Source organism: Macrobrachium rosenbergii, chromosome 31, assembly GCF_040412425.1.
Source record: "Macrobrachium rosenbergii isolate ZJJX-2024 chromosome 31, ASM4041242v1, whole genome shotgun sequence".
Lineage (NCBI taxonomy): Eukaryota > Metazoa > Arthropoda > Malacostraca > Decapoda > Palaemonidae > Macrobrachium > Macrobrachium rosenbergii.
Window position 1 is genome coordinate 20,636,365 of NC_089771.1, and position 21,940 is coordinate 20,658,304.

The following is a 21,940-nucleotide window of genomic DNA, read 5'->3' on the forward strand; positions in this document are numbered from 1 at the left end:
GTTATGATGGTCAATGGGAACATGGAACACGGTGCAGTAAATGTAAGCACAGACAATGGTAGAATAGAAGTGGATGAATCATAATATATATTTGGAAGTAAAGATTTTGAATAGTGGTTGGATCATGTACGTACTTAGGAATAAAGATATTGGATCATTAAGATGGACTTAATCGAGTAATACCATAACTCCCTTACCAGAGGAAATTTTTCTAAGGCGTAAGTCTTTCTTACGAATTCGTTCATATAGACATTGGCTTTCTCTTCGGTCGTTGACCTAAACCAACTTTTTTTTTTTATTGATTGGACTTTTCTGGTGTTGCTGCTGGCTTGTGTTCTTTAGGACATCTTAAACTTTGCCTATACTCTTGTTGTTAATAATAGTAATAACCTTCCCATATCGCTCTTTTCATCTAACGAAGTGGAAGAAGTTGAAGAATCGCAGGGCGTTTCCTATTACACCCACTACACCTGTCGCTGTTTTTCATCTATCTTAGATGATGTCACAGTTGCCCAATAACTTGAAACGTGCAAAAAATCCGAAAATTATTTGAATACCTTGTACTTCACATCGTTAAACCATTTCAGCCCCCCGTGATTAAGTCTGGTTGCCTTTGAAATGTCTGATCAGTATGACCAACACTACCAGGTAAATGTTACTGTAATTACTGCTAATAATACGTCTACGGTTACTGCAATTTCTAGCGTTATCTTAATTACATATCATCACGAGTACTAGGAGTTAATATAAATCTCAAACTAAAATTAAGTAAAGTCAAAATAAAAATCCACCAGTGAATGGTAACAAAAAAATGACGTTGTGAGGTACATTTTCCATGACTGCCAAGAATGACATGGATATTAGAAAGCAATGCAACAACTGTCACAGGTAAAGGATTTAGGAACGAGTTTTTCTCTGCCTATCCAGAGTTTCACTTCTTCCCCGTCAGTAGGAAGTGACTGAACAACGCACTTACTATTTCTTAAAAATCTTAACTAAAAGTTTTATACTTACGTTCTAATCAAACTTGAATAAACAATTCTTTACGAATCAAGCTCTACCATATTATTTTTGTTACCAGGTTACTAAATTAAACTTTTCCCCGGACGAAATCGCATCGAACGCCTGGAAGCACGCGGCGGTTCGCTCGCCGCAAACGGATGCAGTCGCGGCGCCTCGACCAAGATCCGCACGTCACCGGTGTGTCCATGACGTCACAAAACCGGCCTCAGCTCCAGTCTCCATTCGGGAAAGTTTTGACCGGCGCGCGTGGTAACGTCCTTCCTACCTATGCTTCTGAATCACTGCTAAATATAGAAATGCAATTTCATTGATCTGTTTAGCGTTTTAGCAGAAGATTATCAAATACTTCAAATTAACGTAGCCTTCGAGATTAAACAGTCGCATCATGCTGCTTCCAAAGCCAAAATCTGGAAATTGTCAACTCAAGTGATATCCGTATTGGTTGAAGTAACTAACTACTTGCTCGAGTATCAGTTTCTCTTGTGAGATTCAAGGTCTTTTTGAAATTTACGCAAACAGGAGCTCTGTAACCCGAGAGCCTTCACTTAGAAATTTCTAGTTATAATACAGTAACAATTTGTTATTTTTACTGGGAAACTTTTAAATCTGGTTCTCCTCCATGTTCTGAAGCATGTTCTGAATCCTAAGGGCGCATTCTACTTAGATTTCCCAATCATGTTTTCATTGGCAGATTCTTTTTTGATATAATTTAGTTTTTCTTTATATCCCTTGAGAAATTACTTGCCATTGTTTTATATGACAATTTTCAGGTAGAATTTGAATTTCGCCTTGCTACATTTCTTTATTTTTACCCAATGTGTAAGTCCGTGTTCTCTGATTACTGGAAGCTGGCTTATTGTTACTTCAGTACTTTCATAATGAATGAGTTTTTACATGCAATTCTTCAGCTCAAAATAACCTTGATTTGTTAAACACAGCTGATTTGGAAGAGAGAGAGAGAGAGAGAGAGAGAGAGAGAGAGAGAGAGAGAGAGATGGAAGTCAAGTTGCCAGCAAGCGCGCAATACTGACCGTTTTTTCAATAGCAATGTAAAAAACTAACTCCACTACCTCCACTAAGATATTTTAAGACATATAATACAGTCTGGCGAGCTGGCTGTAAGTCCCACCAAAGTATTGGAACATTGGCTGAAAAGGTTTTGATAGGAAAAGCGAAAAGGCTATCTAGCAGGGGAACGAAGGAAGATCCAGAATCCAGGTAAGGGCGTGGTCAATGAGGGGACGAAATTCCTGCCGAGAAAGATGACAGACGAGAAACATTAAAAAGCAAGTTTCTTCGGCGCAATCGAGTTTTCTGTACAGCGTACAAAGCCGCGGTGTCAAGATCTTGTGGTAACTGTCTTCGATTGACATCATTACGAGTCTCTTGATGCGCTGCGACCGGGTAGCGTTCAGTTGCTCCCCAGATCCGGGCAAGTGAAGGTGCGTCGGAGACGCCTCCGGAACTGGACTCGGCGTTGCCAGACGCACGATTATGGCTAACTTTAACCTTAAATAAAATAAAAACTACCGAGGCTAGAGGGCTGCAATTTGGTATGTTTGATGACTGGAGGGTGGATGGTCAACATACCTATTTGCAGCCCTGTAGCCTCAGTTGTTTTTAAGATCTGAGGGCGGACAGACAGACAAAGTTGGCACAATAGTTTTCCTTCACAGAAAACTAAAAAGGGAGTAAAACATCAAATGGGGAAAGATAAAGAGTATTCTGGATGAAGAAAAGACCCGGGCGAGAGAAATTAAATGCCCGAACGAGTGCCCTCACACATCATATCTCTCTCAAGCAAGATGGAAATAACCAGGACCTCAGAACAGGTGAAACCTCAAGACAGGAGATAAAGCAAGTCGATGCTGAGCACAAATGAATATGGATGAGAGAATAAGGATGTGAATAATCGCCAACAATGTGAACAGAAGAGCTGAACTGCAAAAAAGTTATTGAAAGAGAAAAAAAGAATAGGAAAAGAGCAAACATTTACGTCATTGGCAGCATACGTAGATTAGTCAGAAAAAATAGGCAAACAAGCTTGTATATTTTTTTTATAAATTTGCTGTCTACGTATGTAATATTTCTCTGCTTGTTTCCTCTTTTTCGTCTGATTTTTCTATTTTCTTTGTTCTCAATACAGTCACTTTATTGCAGTCTGTCTTGCTAGTTACTGGTTGATTAGCTTATTGCTTATGAATGATTGATCATTTTTTGAAAAATACCCACAAAAGACGGAGTAAAGGCCTGAACAGGAAGTTTGGCTAATGAGCCTTATGTTGCCTCCACAAAATGCCTTGACATTCAGATATCAAGAGATTCAAAAAAAAGTTCCCAAGTTGAGCGGTCAGAACCAAATATCAGTACGACCGGAATTAAGAATGTAATGGATCTTGGCTTGCTAAAGCCAAGATCCAAATTATTATTATTAAAATAGTTTAACTTGACCACTGAGCAGATTAACGGCTCTCACAGGGCTGGTCCGAAGGATTAAGATGAAATGGTGTACCAGGTCTAGGCCATTGGCCAAGCACTGGGACTAAATGATGAATGAATTTTTAAAAATGATTATGTAAAAAGGCGTATGCTTCCACACTGAACACACGCACACATTAAATACATTTACTCATGTTTCCATCTGCACAATAAAATAAAAAAGAAAATAAAACTAGTGATAAAATTCATAAGTTAATATTTTTATTAAAATGCAAAATATCCATGCATTTTTCTGGAATGAGTGGATACCCCATATACTTGAACAACAAGTTTCCAAAGAGAGGAATCCTCCTACACCACTATGAAAGTAACAAACAGCACCTAGAAAGAAAACTCATCTGAATGCATAGCGTGAAAAATAGCAAACATGTAACCGAATATCCTTGTTTAATAATAAATAACAATAAATAAATCAAAATATAACGAATAACAATAATTAGTTATTAGCTAAAGAAAATATGTTTGAATATACCTACAATTCGAAAACAGTGTTGATTTTACTTGATCTGTTTTCCCAGATCGCAGGTGAATTTAAAGGAGAAAAAATTTAATATTTTTCTCTATTTATCCCAAAAAAGGGGGGTGGGGGAGAAATCGAGAAGTTAAGAATGCATTGCGGTTATTACAAAGCCTGAGATCAAAATGTAAGAATATGAAGAAATTCTGACGTTGGTAGCCCGGACGTCCGAATTTCCTCACGTTCTTGTATTTGGGTCTCAGGCATTCGCCTTAGGCCTACCGGCCAATCGGTGCCAGAAAAAGGTGATGCCGATACACTGGATGTGATAAGCCATTCCAGATTCTTGCAAGAATTTCCCGAAGTCCTTAGCGCATGTAGTGAGAAGGAACCGGCTAACCATCATCTTCTCTCAGCAGTAGGAGAAATCTGTCCTCCCCCAGAAACCCCTCCAAAAGTTCCAGCGTATATTACATATATATATATATATATATATATATATATATATATATATATATATATATATATATATATATATATATTTGTCCAGATAATACGGAGTAGATGTCGACGCCCTTCAATTTTTACCCTGCACAGTCAAGTCTATCCCAACCAAATATATTCATGATTTTCAACAATATTTTAAGTAGAAGTAAAAAGTAACGATGTCTGCAACATGTTAAACCCTTCCATAAGATGCTTGGTTCTTACCTGGAAGTGTGAGTGTATATTATTTACAATTTCACGATTACTTTAATAATGATTGAATTCACTGAGACATTATTCTGGTACTACAGTCAGTGCTTGCATTCAATAGTTTGTGTTTCAAATGAAATTTGGGTAATAAATAAATAAATATTGATATATGTGTATGTAGATATATACATATACATATAAATATACGAGTATACATACATATATATATATATATATATTAATATATATAAATTTCTGACTCACATCAGGATCGATTCCAGGTCTTTAAATTGGAAGGCAAGGGCGCTGCCTAGCATACCAACAAGTTTCACCCAACTTCTCGACACGGCAGTGACCCATCTGACAGCATTACATTCGAATTATCCCAATGAGTCAAAAATTCAGAAATATATATATATATATATATATATATATATATATATATATATATATATATATATATATATATATATATATTCTTACGCTTGAAGGTGGGGGGAAAACTTACCACAAGGATGTCGCTAATCTGACTGTATTACCTCCCAGAGTAAAACAATAAGAAGGAACAGTGGCTGAAGGCCCTACTTTAAATTGATTCTGGAGATAAACTCTTAGGATAACTACATTACATGTATTTACAATACAAAATCAGAAGACAAGGAGGGATAAGGCAAGCCACAAGGGGTCCTGCTGCAGCACATAAAACGAATAATAGATGTTGACTGGGTGCTGGGGATTACACTTCATTGGCACGATTCATAAGGTTGCAACTGGCATTTCCACGGTGCAACCAACAACCATACAGTCATGGCAGAAGGGTCCACAGTGGCAAGCACTCCTTTCTGCAATAGAGAAAGGCACAGGATCACTTAATCAATTAACGGAAATAACGATAAGAGGCTAGCACTGACGGCAACAGAAATCCTCTTTGCATAAAACACTACTGAATACACTGAATAAAGTTGTGACATCAGTTTAATATGACAGGTCAGGTCTATGAAAGAATTGCATTTTGAAATGGAAATGTTTAGGAGAATAAAAGGGTAAGTGACTGGACAACCTCAATTCCCTACTGTTTCTTAATTCTGAAGAGATGGCTCCTGTAGTCGTACCAATGGAGGGACGGTGGGGGGCGGAGGGGGTAGGATTGGCACTGAGTTTAAGATACTAGGACTGAGTCATTCAGCCACAGAGGGAGCGGGCAGTCAAACGATGTGATTTGTTTGGCAGTGCTCTGGTCTCTGTCTGAATTCTTGCAATGGGGGCCTATTTATCAGCTCCTAGGATTTCTGGCTTTTGATTTCAGATGCATTCTGGGTACCTCCAACTTTAGGCTTGGGCACATGCTGGGTGGTTAATGCATCCGACTTTCTCTTTGGCAAAGGTGGCTGGTTCATCTGTGCCTCAAGCCATACAGGAGGTGTGGATGCCTCAATCAGTGCCTTGGATCACTCAGGTGGCCAGGCATATTCTCCGAGTTCGGGTCAGTATCTGGAATAAGGGGCTTATCACAGTCACGGAGCTCAAGAGAGGATTAAAAGAAACAAGGGAAATCAGAATGAGACTGGAGGGGAAATTTTTCCACAACCGACCATTAATGGCGCGGCAAACGACCATTATAATTTTGTTTATTATGAACTTTACTTTATTCTTGAAACGAACTTAATTAACAGATATATATTATATAATTTTATTTATATATGAACTATTATATATTATTCTTGAATATGTATATGCCTATATATATATATATATATATATATATATATATATATATATGTATATATATATATATATATATATATATATATATATATATATATATATATATATATATATATATATATATATATATACATCGATTTCTTACTGGATGTTTTTCTCTACTCAGTACCATCTAGAAATATTTATAAACAGGGCACTGTTCATGCATTTCCTTTAAAAGCGAGACTAGCCATCTGATAAGCAGTCACGGTCAACTGCATTACAATGCAGGCAGATCTTGTAAGGGTCTGCTAAGAAGGCCAAACAAACCCCATCCTCAGGTAAGAGTCCAAGAAGGATAGAATCCTACGCAATATCCTCATGTTCGAGGTAACCCGTAGTTTTGCCATCACAATTTCCTAAGGATAAACATCAGGAAAATCAAAGAGAAAATTCCTTGATTACCGTAATGATCATTTAACATTAAAATTAACCAAGGCTGTCTTTCATAACCTCATACAGTATTTATTTCACTTTAACTTTTATTTCTGTGGATTCTCTGGAATCTGTTTCATAATTCCGTAAGAATTCCTACAACAAACCAATCACTACTTTCACCGCTCCGTCGTCACTTTGGTTTCGGGGCACCTGCTTAGACAGGTTTTCGATTCTTCTGCGCCACTAGCGTGACGTTTAAAGCGAATAAACACTTTATTCGCAACTTTCCCTCGCTGTAGGGAATATGTTATATTCAAAGTGGAACAAGAATCTTTGAGCTTTTAGTCGCTCGAGATCAAGATCATTTCGTTTGTCCTGTTTTACTCTCTGACATACAGTACACATTATTGTTCTGCCACCGCATCATTCACTCTCAATGGAAATATAACGGGTGCAAAGTTACACATACTTGGCCATATTAAAGTAAAAGATACTAGATCTATTTTAAGCAGAGCAGTTATGATATTTACGTATTAAGGTCGTATTAATCATTTGAAACTGACATGTGAAATATTGTAGTGAATTTTGCTAAATTTTGAGAGGTTCTTTGACATTAAATGGTTTGACAGAAATTTTCAAATAATTTGGTTGCATAGTTTTGAGTTATGAATGTTTTACCTAAAATAACGTTCACAAATTAAAAACTATGCAGCCAGGCGGTTTGAAAGACCATCATTTAAAGCGAAACGACCTAAAAAATTATCATAATCTTCATCACAATATTTTACATACTGGATAATATGACCTCAATACGTATATATTACAAATGTTGTGCTTTTGCCGATTTGTGAAAATTAAAAAACTTTTCGAGGTGTTCTATTTATTCATTATAAAGTATCTTACGTGAAACAATGTGTTTCACCAAATTTTACGTAAATGGAGAGTGAGTGAGAATTTCAAAAATCTCATAAATTCAAAACTTTACTGACATATTTTTTCTAATTTCAAACAACGACAACAAGATATAAATGTATAAATGCAAAGTTTCATTTCGCGTTAACATAAGTTCCTCTACTGGCTATGGAGCCTAAATTAATTTTTACATTTTACAATTATACTGAAACCATGTCTTTAAATTAACACTTCAATGCAGTTAAATTTATGAAAAACGTATCCTGTGGACAATCAACATGAAGTTTGAGTAATATTGAATAAAATTTCTTTCCTAATGGGAGATCGTATTCATAAATACTTTTTCCCAACCAAAACATGAGTGTTCAGGGCCACATATTTGTATCATTGAATGTCTTTCGTGTACTTCAAAAAATATACTCTCTAGTATAAAAAAAATCATCTTGACTTACCTTGATTTCCATTCAAAGTATTTCTTCTTCACCCAGGTGGCAGCTTTTTGGGCCAATTTTTATGGGTTTGAAAAGAAGTTTCCGTCAACTTTCATTAAGCTTCAAAATTTCACTTTGACACTTCATATCTGAATACATGTGAACAGTTGAAACCGAATACATGTGAACAATTGAAACCAAGTTTCGTATACACCAGTGCAACTTTTCCATTTGAGGAGCACTTTTCTAACGAAGCTGGAAATTGAACGTGTTGAACTTCACACGACTCATCCACCCCTTTCGCCATTATATTGTTCCGCAATAACGCTGTAGACTTTAGTTTTGTGTTCACTTCATCACTTAGAGTAACAACTTATTCACTAGTTCCACACTGCTCTACTGGGCACTCTTTTTAATGTTTACTGCTTTCCTTTTTCTATAAGGTCCCACTCTGCCGATGGCACCCTGAGAGACCCTCAAACTCACTCATCATATACAAAATAACGTAGAGACATTCCGAGATTTATACAGTGTACCCCATGTTATTTGTCAAAACATACTGTCATAGTACTCAGAGAATAAGAAAGTCTAATTTTTTTTTCTAAAAAGGCTTCATATTTTCTGTCTTCCTGATATCTGGTGGGAGTTTGTTGCACAGTCTTGGAGCAGCAAATCTAAAGGCTCTAAAACCAACATTCGAAGTGTCTCTTGGCTCAAATAACTTGAGACCATCTGTCGCCATTTGAACCCATCAGTTGGCTGTATTTTCGCAGCAAGTCTTGCAAGTATTCTGGACACCCATTCTAGAAAGGGACCAACACATAACTCACGCTCATACACCTCTATTAATTTTGTTTTACTTCAGTTGGTTATCTCCCGACTCCTTGAAATACCTGTACCTCTTGCTCACACGAGGAATTCAACATAACTTATGCTCTGAAAAGGCAAAAAAAAAAAAAAAAAAACAAATGCTATCTTACCCAAAACATGGGAAACAGCTGAATCCCTTGCTGTATGCCGCAAAGCAGTCACTGAATGAAACTGCTGTAACAGGGAAAAAAATAAATAATTGCGTAAAGGGTTATAATTTTGTAAACTATCGTCGGAAAGCGGGCGTACTTGGTCGATGCCGTCTCTTTAATTTAAACCGATTTATGCTAAAACATCGTTCGTCTGGCATCCCGACATGTTAACTTGGTTGGGGGGGAATGACGAAAGCAGATTTTCGACAGTTGCTCCCAAAAGTTCGCTTTTATTTTACTTAATATGATATAAAAACAGATTTATGACAATCTAGTTCACGTAGGGGATACAAGGCACACACGAATTACATGAGATACAAACTTGAAGATACTGAATACAAAATTTTTCTTTAACCGTATGAGAAATATTACATGCTTGCTGGATATCTAAACCAAATGCCTTGTTACAGCAGAAGACTCGATTATGGGAACGCCAGCTCTTGCCCATTTTAATGGAAGAGACAAAAGCTTACTTTTTAAACATCGTAAACAAATATTTGTGCGTCTGCTGTTCCTTCTTTCTCCCTGAGTATGAAATACAATAAAAGCGAAAACAAAAATGCTTCACCGTTTTAACAATCATACGGCAGTCAGTCAGTGTATATCACCCACAGGAGCATATACAGTATGTTCTAAAGGCATAAAACAAAGACATCAACACGAATGCAAATATGAGAGAGAGAGAGAGAGAGAGAGAGAGAGAGAGAGAGAGAGAGAGAGAGAGAGTTCAACCATTGCGGAAACTCTCTCGTCAAATTATGGATCAGGCTTTGACATTATGCTGGTGCCCCCACCCCCCTTTTTTGTGGGGGAGCCCCGGTGTATGTATGTGTGTGTATGTATAGTCTCCTGTATCTTTACTTTACAAATGATGATGGTGACAAATCTGTGCTGGCATCGCTGTTAATAACAATGAAAAAACACAATTCGTTTTATTATATGGAGTGTCTTAATTATTATTGATCTCGCCTCTCCAGCTAGTCTCAGGAACGACTCAAGGTGGGTGAAGAAACTTAGGACCGTTGTCGCTTGGAAAGTCCATGGAACTAAGGCTAACCTACGCCCTGAACTATATAGGTAGTCTTCTATGGTAGGTCACAGCCTAAGCGGAGGAAAAAAAAAAAACTGGCAGCTGTAGTCTCTCTCTCTCTCTGATTTCTGTGATACTGCAGACGCCTCTCCACGGATGTGGTAGGATGACATACGTCATTTTTTCCACGGATTGCATTCAAGGATTTCTAATTCCCTTTCGAAATCGCAAATTTTTAAATTTTTTCTCCTAAATTGGGTATTTGTTCCTCCTGCCTTCGAAGAGCTATGCTGTTTCTCATATTTCATGATAACATGAAGTTTGAGGAACGGAACATTCTTAATGCCAGCTTTTATTACGGTTCTCTTTGTTCCTTCCCTAATGGCCGTTCCTTATACCATTTGATGTGGAATACTAGGCACTGATTAGCGATGGTTTGGATACTAAATTTTTCTTTTAACTTTCCGATGCACTATTTTATTAAGCTACTTAGATAAACATTTTTGCTTAGAAGATAGCGAGTCCTGGCTAACGCTAGTAAGACTATACTACGATTTTACTCCCAACAACAGACTTCATTAATATGAAAGATATTACGTTCCTTGTTAAGGAAAATAATTAAGAATCTCTCACTGCATAAAAAATTCACTTATCTCGGGTTTAATTATCAGCATAAATGTATCTACATTATATATACGTTGATGGAAGACCAGAGCCTCAGTTCATCATCAAATGGAGTTCCCATACTCAAACTCTGGTCGTGTTCTCATAAAATCAACCCTGCAAATGCAGAGCAAACTTCAAGATAGTAAAATAAAATAATCATATCACAAAATAACGATCAATAAACTAAACCATCCAAGAAATTACGGAGAGTTAAGATACACGGAAATGTTAGAGACAAATGAGTTTGGACGAGTTTCAACTGAAAGCAGCGACTCAAATTCCAGGTGAGAGAGAGAGAGAGAGAGAGAGAGAGAGAGAGAGAGAGAGAGAGATATTCCAGGAAGTGGGTATGAGAGCGGCAGAAATTTTAAATTTCAGTTCTGGAAAAGACTTGACTTGAAAGAATTCTAAAATAAGAATACCTTTACTAAAATTAATAATTTTATACTGTTTTGTTTTATCTAACTTAAGAATTCCTTACTGAATAATGACGCAACGTTCTCGCCAAGTTCATGAAAGTTTATACGTATCACGCCGGCAAAAATTTCCTGTTTCATGGGTACACTATTATTTTCCCGATGTCTCGGCTTGCCTACAAAAAATCTAGAACTATGCAAGTACAGTCTGTAACTTTCTACTACAATGACTTGGTTAGGGAAATAAGAATGACGTTACTCATTACTACCAACTTGTATCGTTACGATAAAATTTATATAACTGGAGAACTCACGCACTTAACCCCGACCTTCCGTATGCCCTTTTCTTCCACGGGAATTTTCCCGCCATGACCTGTGGTTGGCATCACTGCTTTTCACAAGCACGAAACAAAGGTATGAATAGCTGGATGACTCAGTCCCTTTTTTGTCACATCTAAAATACTTATTATTTATATTAAACTACTTTGGGAATCTTTATTTTTACTTTAAACAATGTTTAAAGTAAGCTCTGTTGAAAGAAGAAAAAAAAAAGACAACGATCTGCGATGAAGATTCTTGCATCTCCGGTGCGAACGTTTGAAACGAACTTTCCCGCCCATCCCTTTCCGAAGGCTGCCGGGAACAAGTTTTGCCAGGCTCTTGTGCAACCCGACTGCACCGTCTCCGTGGCCAGTGAGATAGTTCCCTCCCTTCTCGATTCTACCTCTCGTACCAAACTCTCGTGACCTAAGAGAACACACTCGCCTGCACTTGGCAGAGTCTAGGAACCTCTGTTGCCCTACCTCCCGGCCTACGCGTTAGTGGTCCTACAGCCTTCGAACAAAAAGCATCTTTGCGTTTCGGGTCGTGTAATCGCCGACTTGGTTCATTAGTCGCAAGTGAAAGTTTTGTTTTCAGTGCAAACTTTATCTGTGGTTTTGTTAATATTTGACATCTCGTACTGTCTCCGCAATGAAGTGGAAAAGTACTTTGATAATGGCGTTGGCTGGGATTGGCCCAGTAACAGTGGCTATCGTAATGCTATACCATTTCAATATCATAGGACTAGCAGCGGCACTTCTGCTGGGCTTTCTGTATCTGATGTTCATTAGCACGCATGTCCTGTGCCGTATATTCACGAAGATCCCCCCGTCTTCTGCACAAGAACAGGTGAGTTGAAATGTGTGTTTTTCACCCGGTTCGTACTTGTGCGGCGCAGACGTCTTTCTCGCACGCCCTGGTTTTCAGTGACGGCTGGAAAGGGTGCCTCTTCCTTCTTAGTCATTCCTTGTCGTGCATCTCTGACTGCGTAACAGGAACCGGTTTCTTACCTGGAATTTAATCTAGTTCTTTACTATGTCTTCACTACTAAAACAATCTTTTCATGAGGAAGTTTTAAATCAACGAAGGACACATCTCAGTTGCCTCCTCAAGAGTCAAATAAAAAAATAGGAGGCGTTTGTGAACTTCCCCATCACTGGGTGTTGCCTTTTAGGAAATGACAGGTGGGATGGATGGAGGTCTGCGGTCATAGAAACCATGGGAAACAAAGGCTTCTTTTCTAAGTACGCCACTACTTTATGCATACCATTATTCTTTCCCGAGTTCTATATAAATTTAGACATCACGTGGTGTTCAAAAAAGAAATGTAACTCTGAAACCTAACAAAAATGATGCATGTGTTTGTAAATGCAATTGGGACAGATAAAATAGGAAATAATTTCAGCACAACCTGGTATTCACCTCAAACGATTTGTGAGTAGTGAGTCAGAAGAAAAATATAATGAATAGGATCTCAGGGAAAAAAAGAAATTTTACCGACACAAATGTAACCGTTAATTTGCAAAAAGAATAAAAAAATGACGTTACATTAAAAGAACCAGTCCAGAGATATTCTTATTCACGCGGAAACCAACAGTCCCGCCGGGATTGATTTTATTCTAGAAATTTCAATACGGAAAATTCAAGTTTCTCTTGTGATTCTCTTTGGCTGAAATAAAGACATATTTTTACCCTTTTGTCACTTCATGCAAATATATCAGTTGCCAGTTAACAGTTGCAATTCATTGTGAATGTGTGTGTGTGTGTGTGTTTGTATGAGTGGGTATCCGTACCTACTGCCTTAAATAAGTGTGCCGGCTTCTTTCAGACATATTACTCAGAACCCAACCACACTTTCTGTGTTTGCTTTCTCCTATACAGAAGACGCGCTGTGTTTGGTGATTATACAAATGTAAGCACTTTCGTGCTTAAATGCACATGCAGAATATTCTTGCAAGCCCACACAAGCAATGTCAAAACTATATATACATATATATATATATATATATATTTATATATAAATATATATATATATATATATATATATATATATATATATATATATATATATATATATATATATATATATATATATATATATATATATCCCCACTTACTCCGTTGCATGGACAAAGACGAATACTATCTTACATTCGTAAAGACCTGGAGTTCTCCGCCATTCCTCCGCTGTCTAACACGTGCATGACCTAGGCTACCCTCCTTCAAGGCATATTTATTGTACGGTTGTAGGTTCTGGCGCAAATTAAACTTACGATGCCTTAATTGAAGTTACGCATAAAAGAAAATTCAATCAGCTGTCCGTGTAACTAAAGCTTTACTTGTATAAAAAAAATCAATAATACATTTACACTGCGCTTTTTTTAAAAGAGCATTTGACTATCAACTTTCATCTAGTTTACAGCTGTAATTAGTTTCCTTGACGGTACTGTTGCCCAAGATATCTCCAAGGTCCTCGGTGGAGGACTGGGATCTTAAATGAAGTCTTAAGAATCAATTCATTCAGCGATTCTTAAAAGTAGCCTGTAGCCTTTACAATCACATATGATTAAAAAGGTTGATGGTCTATCTACTGAAAATTGTATCTCTAAAAACTTGGTGACTAAGATAGTTCAACGCTTTATAAATCGAGGGACCAGAAGGCAATTTTGTTTCCAAAATATAAATAACTGTACTGTACAGTGTGACGCTGTTAACTGACGGTGATCAGTTCGAAGAATTAGCTTCGAGCAGATATTTGACAGCACATTACTAACTCCCAAAAAACCAAGGGGTTACATGATTTGTAGATTCACTAATCCTCTCCCTCACCCATCATGGAAAGCGCGCTTGACGCAATGATCCTTCGATGACGCAATTATCCTTTGATGACGCATGAGGCGCATTTGACCAGTCACTGACTACGTATTCAAAACTCAAAGTCGTCCAATGCCTTCGCGATGTTTGGGATGCGCATTAGAATTCCACAACAGATACCGATAACTTTTTTTAATGATTCATGGCTCAGAAACGTTATGACATTAGCATTTTAGCACTATGAAATTAATAGTGGTATTACGAACGTTATAAGTCATACCTACGTAATTCCATTTTCATGTATGGTAACCTATCAATATCTTATTATAAAAGTTCCAAATGTAATTTTTATTTACATGCTTTGTCTCAAGAATAAAAACAATTTTACTGTTCACTGTTGTTTCAATTATTACTATCATTATTTCTTGGTCACACTGTCTGTAATATTCTGGCTAATATATATATATATATATATATATATATATATATATATATATATATATATATATATATATATATATATATATATATAGAGAGAGAGAGAGAGAGAGAGAGAGAGAGAGAGAGAGAGAGAGAGAGAGAGAGAGCTGAATATTAGAGACAGGGTGACCAAGAAATAATGACAGTAATAATAGAAACAGTGAATAGTAAAATTGCTTTTATTCGTGCGACAAAGCATGTAAATGAAAATTTGATTTGGAACTTTTATAAAATATTGATAGCTTACCATGCATGAAAATGGAATTACGTAGGTAATGTATATACAGTACATATATCTATCTCTCTCTCTCTCTCTCTCTCTCTCTCTCTCTCTCTCTCTCTCTCTCTCTCTCTCTCTATATATATATATATATATATATATATATATATATATATATATATATATATATATATATATATATATATATATATATATATATATATATATATATATATATATATAATATATATATATATTATAATATATATATACACATATATATATATATATATATATATATATATATATATATATATATATATATATATATATATATATATATTGAAGACGAAAATAATACCCTGTTCGAAAACGCCCTTGATGCACGGCTAAAATACCAGCTTTGGCCGGTTAAAGGTCAAAAGGTATATAACCGTTGATTTCTACCGCCGAAACTGTTAGTATTGTAGTTGAATATATCAAGGCCATCGCCTTACTTACGAGTTTTACCAGTTTTGCCAATGTCACGAGTTAACATAATGACATAACTTCGAGTTATTTACGCTTGATACATAAAGAAAAGGCCACAATATGGAAAATATGCTGTTAAGTAGAATCCACAATCTCGCAAAACAAAACTGAATATGCTTTTTTTTTAACTTTGCGGTTCATAAAAAGATGAACAGACGAAAGAAAAATACAGAAGAAAAATATACAATCATGATTACAAAAGTAAAAGGGTAATGATGTTATAAGGTTCTAAAAATTATTTACAGATTTCTTTGGTTGTACCGACATCAGAGAAATCGGTTTGGCAGGAGTTTATTAAAGCATGTAAGCAAAAGTCGCCAAGGAAGTTGTAAGATTAAGGGACATGTTAAAACTTAAGCTTAAAGAGGTCGTTAACTGAAAATGGATGAGGAGTGATTCACAAACTTGAAACTAAAGAATAATACGGCGGCTTTTTATTATGACAACAATACTCTGTCTCCATAAGAATAAAGCGGTGCATAGCGATATAAATATATATATATATATATATATATATATATATATATGAAAATGTGGACCATTTTCCTGGGGGCAGAGAGGAAATTGCTTCTTTAGCAGTACATTTTTGTAGACACATGCGCGCAAGACCACACAAACACACATATATATATACAATATATATATACAATATGTATATATATATATATATATATATATATATATATATATATATATATATATATATATATTATAATCACACTGACTCGTTATTTGTTTATCACACATCACCATCCAGTCTCTTATTTCTTTACCTGTGGTAAAATGACGTATATTGTGTATATATGTATATATGTATATATATATATATATATATATATATATATATATATATATATATATATATATATATATATATATATATATATATATATATATATAAGATTGGTTGTGTATTTTTCGCACTAGGCAATTTAGTTAATGGAAAGTGGTATAAAACTGCCATATTTATCTTCCATGGGTATAAAAAATTCTAAAGAAAAAAATACAGTAATGTACTGTAATATATTTCATCCGCAATTCAAGTATGCATGCAAGGCTGAAATAACTTTGAAAACGCTGATTTAGAACGAAAATGAGAGAATCAGATTCGCTTGTGGAGACGCTATAACATTAATTGTATAAAAGTAAATTTATGGAGACGTAACATATACATGTTCACGGTTAAAGACAATGGCCCCTTCAGACTCTTCTTCCCAATCCTGAGAATAAGTCTAACCTAGAGTTCCATACCATTGTTGTCCTCATGATTTACACGTCCATTCTAAATGGACTATATAAAGATGTAAACTGCTTCTTCACAACAATAATAACAGCAAAGATCTTGTGAAGTAAATCTACCATCTGCAGCATACTGAAAACTTGAAGGAAATCCACCGAACATGGTTATGCACACTACGTGAGGTAGAACGGAAGTCCAAGAATTGTTCTTATGCTTTGTTCTCTCTCTCTCTCTCTCTCTCTCTCTCTCTCTCTCTCTCTCTCTCTCTCTCTCTCTCAGAGGTAAAACAAAAGTCCAAGAATGGTATGCTTTGTTTTTTTTCTCTCTCTCTCTTCCTCCCCCCGAGGTAGAACAAGTCCAAGAATTGCTCGCTCTCTCTCTCTCTCTCTCTCTCTCTCTCTCTCTCTCTCTCTCTCTCTCTCTCTCTCTCAAAAGCCTCTGAATGCTGTGTATCACGATTAATAGGAAATTGTTAAAGAAGATGAGTTTACCCTGTAGATGGACGACCCTTTTTTATTTTTCTTACTATTTGCTTAACCTTCGTTCTTGAATGCTTTGAAATTTTTTTTTAGCAGCCACTTTGTCCGGACTATTAAATGAGACAGCACAATTCTGGTGGGATATTTCGCAAGTGTCTTATGGACATCCCAAAGGAATATTTTTTGTTCGTGAATTGTGAAAGATTTTACACCATCTGTCTTGGTTTCCAATTGGATTTATTTTTTACATAAATTCCTGTCAAATAACGATTTTTATAGAAAACCTGTCCTCTCTCATTTGCATATTTCAACACAGGCTTCCTTTCCAACACGATAATTTCCAGTCGCTTTCAGCAACTTTCTTTGTTCCATAAAAAGAAAATGCCCTCCACAGTGTGCTTATAAATTTTCACAGGTCCATATACAGCATTTTTCCCCACACTACAAACTTCTCGCATACCTATTTCATATCAATTTTTAGGTTCACAAACCCATGTCTCAACCCTTACTGTTCTTCCTCTACCAGTTTTTCTGCCGTTAGTCTAATTTTCTCTAATTAAATCCTGCATAAGAAGTAGCTCTATATCCCTAAATTTTATACAGCTTCCTTTATTGCCCTTCCTCTATACAAAGATTACATTTCTCAGCAATTTCCTCATAACCTTTCCCTCATCTAGATATACATTACAAGCACACTATCTAACCAGTCAAACATTTTGCCACAGCATCTATATCTTGTACCAAGTCTTCTGATAAGTCCCCAACTCCTCTTCCTGTTCCACACTCAACAAATCCTCAAAAAACAAAACTCACTCCATCAAACCAAGACTGCTTTCATTTCAGACAGCATTCTCCAGTTGCATCTTTTACTCTGAAATCCATTTACTCTGTAACTTTTCCCTGTATTCATAGTCTCTGTAGATTGTAGAACAACTTCCTATTCTTCCAAACTTTCCCACTCTTGTTCACCCCTCTATCATTATGACTTGCCTTATTTTTCTCGCTTGCTTTCTCATGCAATTGCACCTCAAATAATTTTTTCTTACTCTCCTAAACCTTTCACATATCGTATCATCACTTATTTTTTTCTTATTTTTTCTTCCTACTTTCCCATAGCCACAACCATCCCCTGCTGACCCCTTGACCTCTTTTTAAAATTCTATATAATCCTTAATTACATCTCCCATTACGTGTCTTTGACCCTACCCTACCCTTCCCTATCTCCACCCATTTTCTCTTCATAGTCTCTTCTCACTTCCTTTTTATCAAGCTTACTCGTTTTTATCCCATTCACAGCCACAATTCCACAACAGCCTTCTCCAGACTTAACTTTTACCTGTCTTAATTTCTGCTTTTGGATAATTATGATCAAATATACCCCCTAACCATCCCCATTCCCATCATTACATTCATCAGCGTCGTTTTCCATCTACTGTGTACTAACGCATAACTATTCAAACCATTTTTCCTCACCATTTACTCTTTCCTATAAAATTCAACTTTACCTTTCCCTGTCTCTACACATTTCAGCTAACCCAGACACAATCACTTATGTTGTCCTTCCTATTCGGGCACATGATGCCTCTGTCTCCCTACGACCAAAACAACCAGCTTTTTCTCCTTAGGGAAATCGAGTATCAGACATTTCTCCCTTAGAACATACACACAAGCGCCGACATGTGGTATGTTATTATTATTCGCTGTGATACGTTATACCTATATACAATATAAACGCAAATACATAACAAATACATATATGTATGCGTCTGTATGTGTGCGTAGTGCATATTTATAGTTTATAACTTCACACGCAAGAAATGCTCACTCACTGCATGCGAACGCGTCCATTCTGTACTGTCAGTTGTATTTATGCCTTCAGGTATCTTAGCTGCGTCAGCAGAGCCGGCAAGCACCGGCAATCCCTCTTGTTTTTTATGTGTTGGTTGCATATGCAAGTTCACTTCAGGATTATCCAAATTCAGCGCAGAAATAACGACTAAATGTATATGAAAATTCTAAATTTACTTTTAAGTAAACATTTTTGGGTAATTTGGTGTAGTATATACTGTAATTATAAGTGGACGGGATTTTCCAAGTTTACATTTATTTCGACACATCCTTATAAGCTACATACTTACACATTTAAAAGTAAGCCCCATGATACACGTACATACATACATAACGATACACACACACACACACACACACACATATATATATATATATATATATATATATATATATATATATATATATATATATATGTGTGTGTGTGTGTGTGTGTGTGTGTGTGTGTGTGTGTGTGTGTGTGTGTGTGTGTTTAAAATAGCAGTTAGACCCGCTTTGTACCAACAAACATATATACATACAGTTATATCCTTGAAAAATCCGGCGAACGCTAAACAAGAATTTACATGACAACACTTTATAGATCTGCTTTCATTAATTTTTTTTCTTTATCGGCAGGTTGACGCCCTTCCCTGCTACGAGGATGCAGTCAAATCTGATCCCCTCTCGTATTACACCCTCTTCCGTGAAAGCCCAGCATCCTGTGACGTCAAACATTCCTCAGGGGTCACTTTCTCAACCATACGATCGAAACCTGCGGCTGTGTTTGGTCCTGTCGACTTTGCTTTCAGCTCAGAGCCTGAAAGCAGAACAGATATTATGCCTATTTTCGGAACATCCCAAAAAGACCAAAATGGGGTGCAGGCACCGAGTTCTGCTCCATCTTTCAACGGGAAGCCGGGTTTTCCAACGGCCTGTTCAGACACTGAGCCGGGGCCACCTCCAGGAGTCGAAGAACGGAGGATGAAAAAAGAAAAGGTGTACTCCAGTATAGTGGAAGCATTGTCAAATCCAAGTGATTTGTATAATTTGTGATCGGTTAAATTTTCGAGTTACGGAGAAGGTAACATTACCAAGACGAATAGGCCTCACTTTATGTAACCTTGTTTTTCACCATGTAAAACCAGCGATTGTATAAGTGTAAATGGCAGCAACGATTATTTTTTTTTTACTGCACATCTCATCTTCGCCTGAAATCGCACAGATGCCAGATATCTGATGACTTCCAACAGTTACCAGATTAGTGATGTAGTCAGAAAGTGCGTCAGTCCTGGAAAATATGACGTCAAAGTAATCGTAACGAACTTCTCTGTGACATAGACGATCAGGAATGTGTTGCAACAGTATCAAAATCAGTCTCAAGTCATCTTCGCTTCAGAAAGAAAGATGAGACCAAAACACAAATTTATATTGACATTCCGATCTCGCGTTAGCTTCCCCTGATATTTACAAGCCGGAAACTGGTCTTCGTTTTGCAGACATCGTTGGTAATGTTAACGATCACTGGACTTTGTAATACATAAATACACAACTATACAACCAAATTTGTGCGTCTCCAACATGTATATCATATTTTAGAAAAACATCGACTGATTTGACAAAACGCCAGTTATTGTGAACTTTTATTGTATTTATTTATTTAATTTTTTAAATAAGATTCACTAGTCATGACAGAGTTAAGGTGAGAACATTCACTTAGTGATAAATACAATCAATGCGCCCAACCGATGACAGCTATGAAACTAAAAATATTTTTCATGGAAGAGAACGAAACTGCATGCATTACTGCACCCGATATCGCCATTGTCATCATTCATTCATTAATCATCGTAATGGAAATGAGAAAATCAATAAAAAAACCTGAAGGGTAACTAAGCTGTAAGCACTGATCAGAGATTAAGATCGAGAACAGAAAAATACCAATAGGGGATAAAATCCTGCACCTCGATAGGAATCCAGTTCGGTCTTCGTCGACACAATTAGACTGTGATAAAGTGTAGTCGCCTTAGATGGCTCCTATTTATTCCTTATTTTGTTGATTACCTGATTATTTATGAATCCGTTGATGCTAGTTGAATAAACTATTGTCTATAGCTACATTTTTCATTTCCCTTCCAAATGATTACCAGAGGGCTGTCGATTCAGATGCTCTCGTGAAATGGTTAAAAAAGGTTCAATCTCACGCTTGACTTGTCATTAAGCGTTTCTGGGCTTTCAACTCTTTGTGAGCTGAGGAAACCGTGACTGATCTTAAGAGAAAACGAAGCAAAGACTCACTATAAAAAAATAATTAAAAAAACTAACACATCTTCTTTTATAATGACATGCATGCCTATAATTCCAAAAATAGAAAGTAAAAATGTCCCATATCCTAGAAGAAATTGAAGCTATCCCACAGACAGATTCGCGCTCGCCTCAAGAGTAACCCGTTGCGACACCAGTTGAACGTCGGTGATTCCAGTTTTTCTTTGGCGATTTAATGATGGGAACTGGTGCGCCGGCTAAGAACACGGCATTCCGGATACGGATGATGAAACCCAGGAAACCAACAAGTAAGCAATCAAACTGTTTTTATGAAACCAGGATGAAAGCAAGCTTGCGACGGAAAGTGACAAACCTAACTAAGAGAAATGAAATCAATAAACTATAAAGGAAAACTAAGAACAGATAAATATACGCGTACATAATCATGTAAATGTAGAAATATTAAAGC

At 36.5% G+C, this 21,940-nt stretch overlaps 1 protein-coding gene across 1 annotated transcript; it reads left to right on the plus strand.

Moving 5' to 3' along the window:
* The first annotated feature begins 12,051 nt into the window (after positions 1–12,051).
* On the plus strand, positions 12,052–21,320 carry LOC136855247 (uncharacterized). The gene is made up of 2 exons (XM_067132146.1): positions 12,052–12,464; positions 19,846–21,320. Exons 1-2 carry the CDS (start codon positions 12,267–12,269, stop codon positions 20,260–20,262), a joined length of 615 nt encoding a protein of 204 aa, XP_066988247.1. The 5' UTR covers positions 12,052–12,266; the 3' UTR covers positions 20,263–21,320.
* Positions 21,321–21,940: the final 620 nt, after the last annotated feature.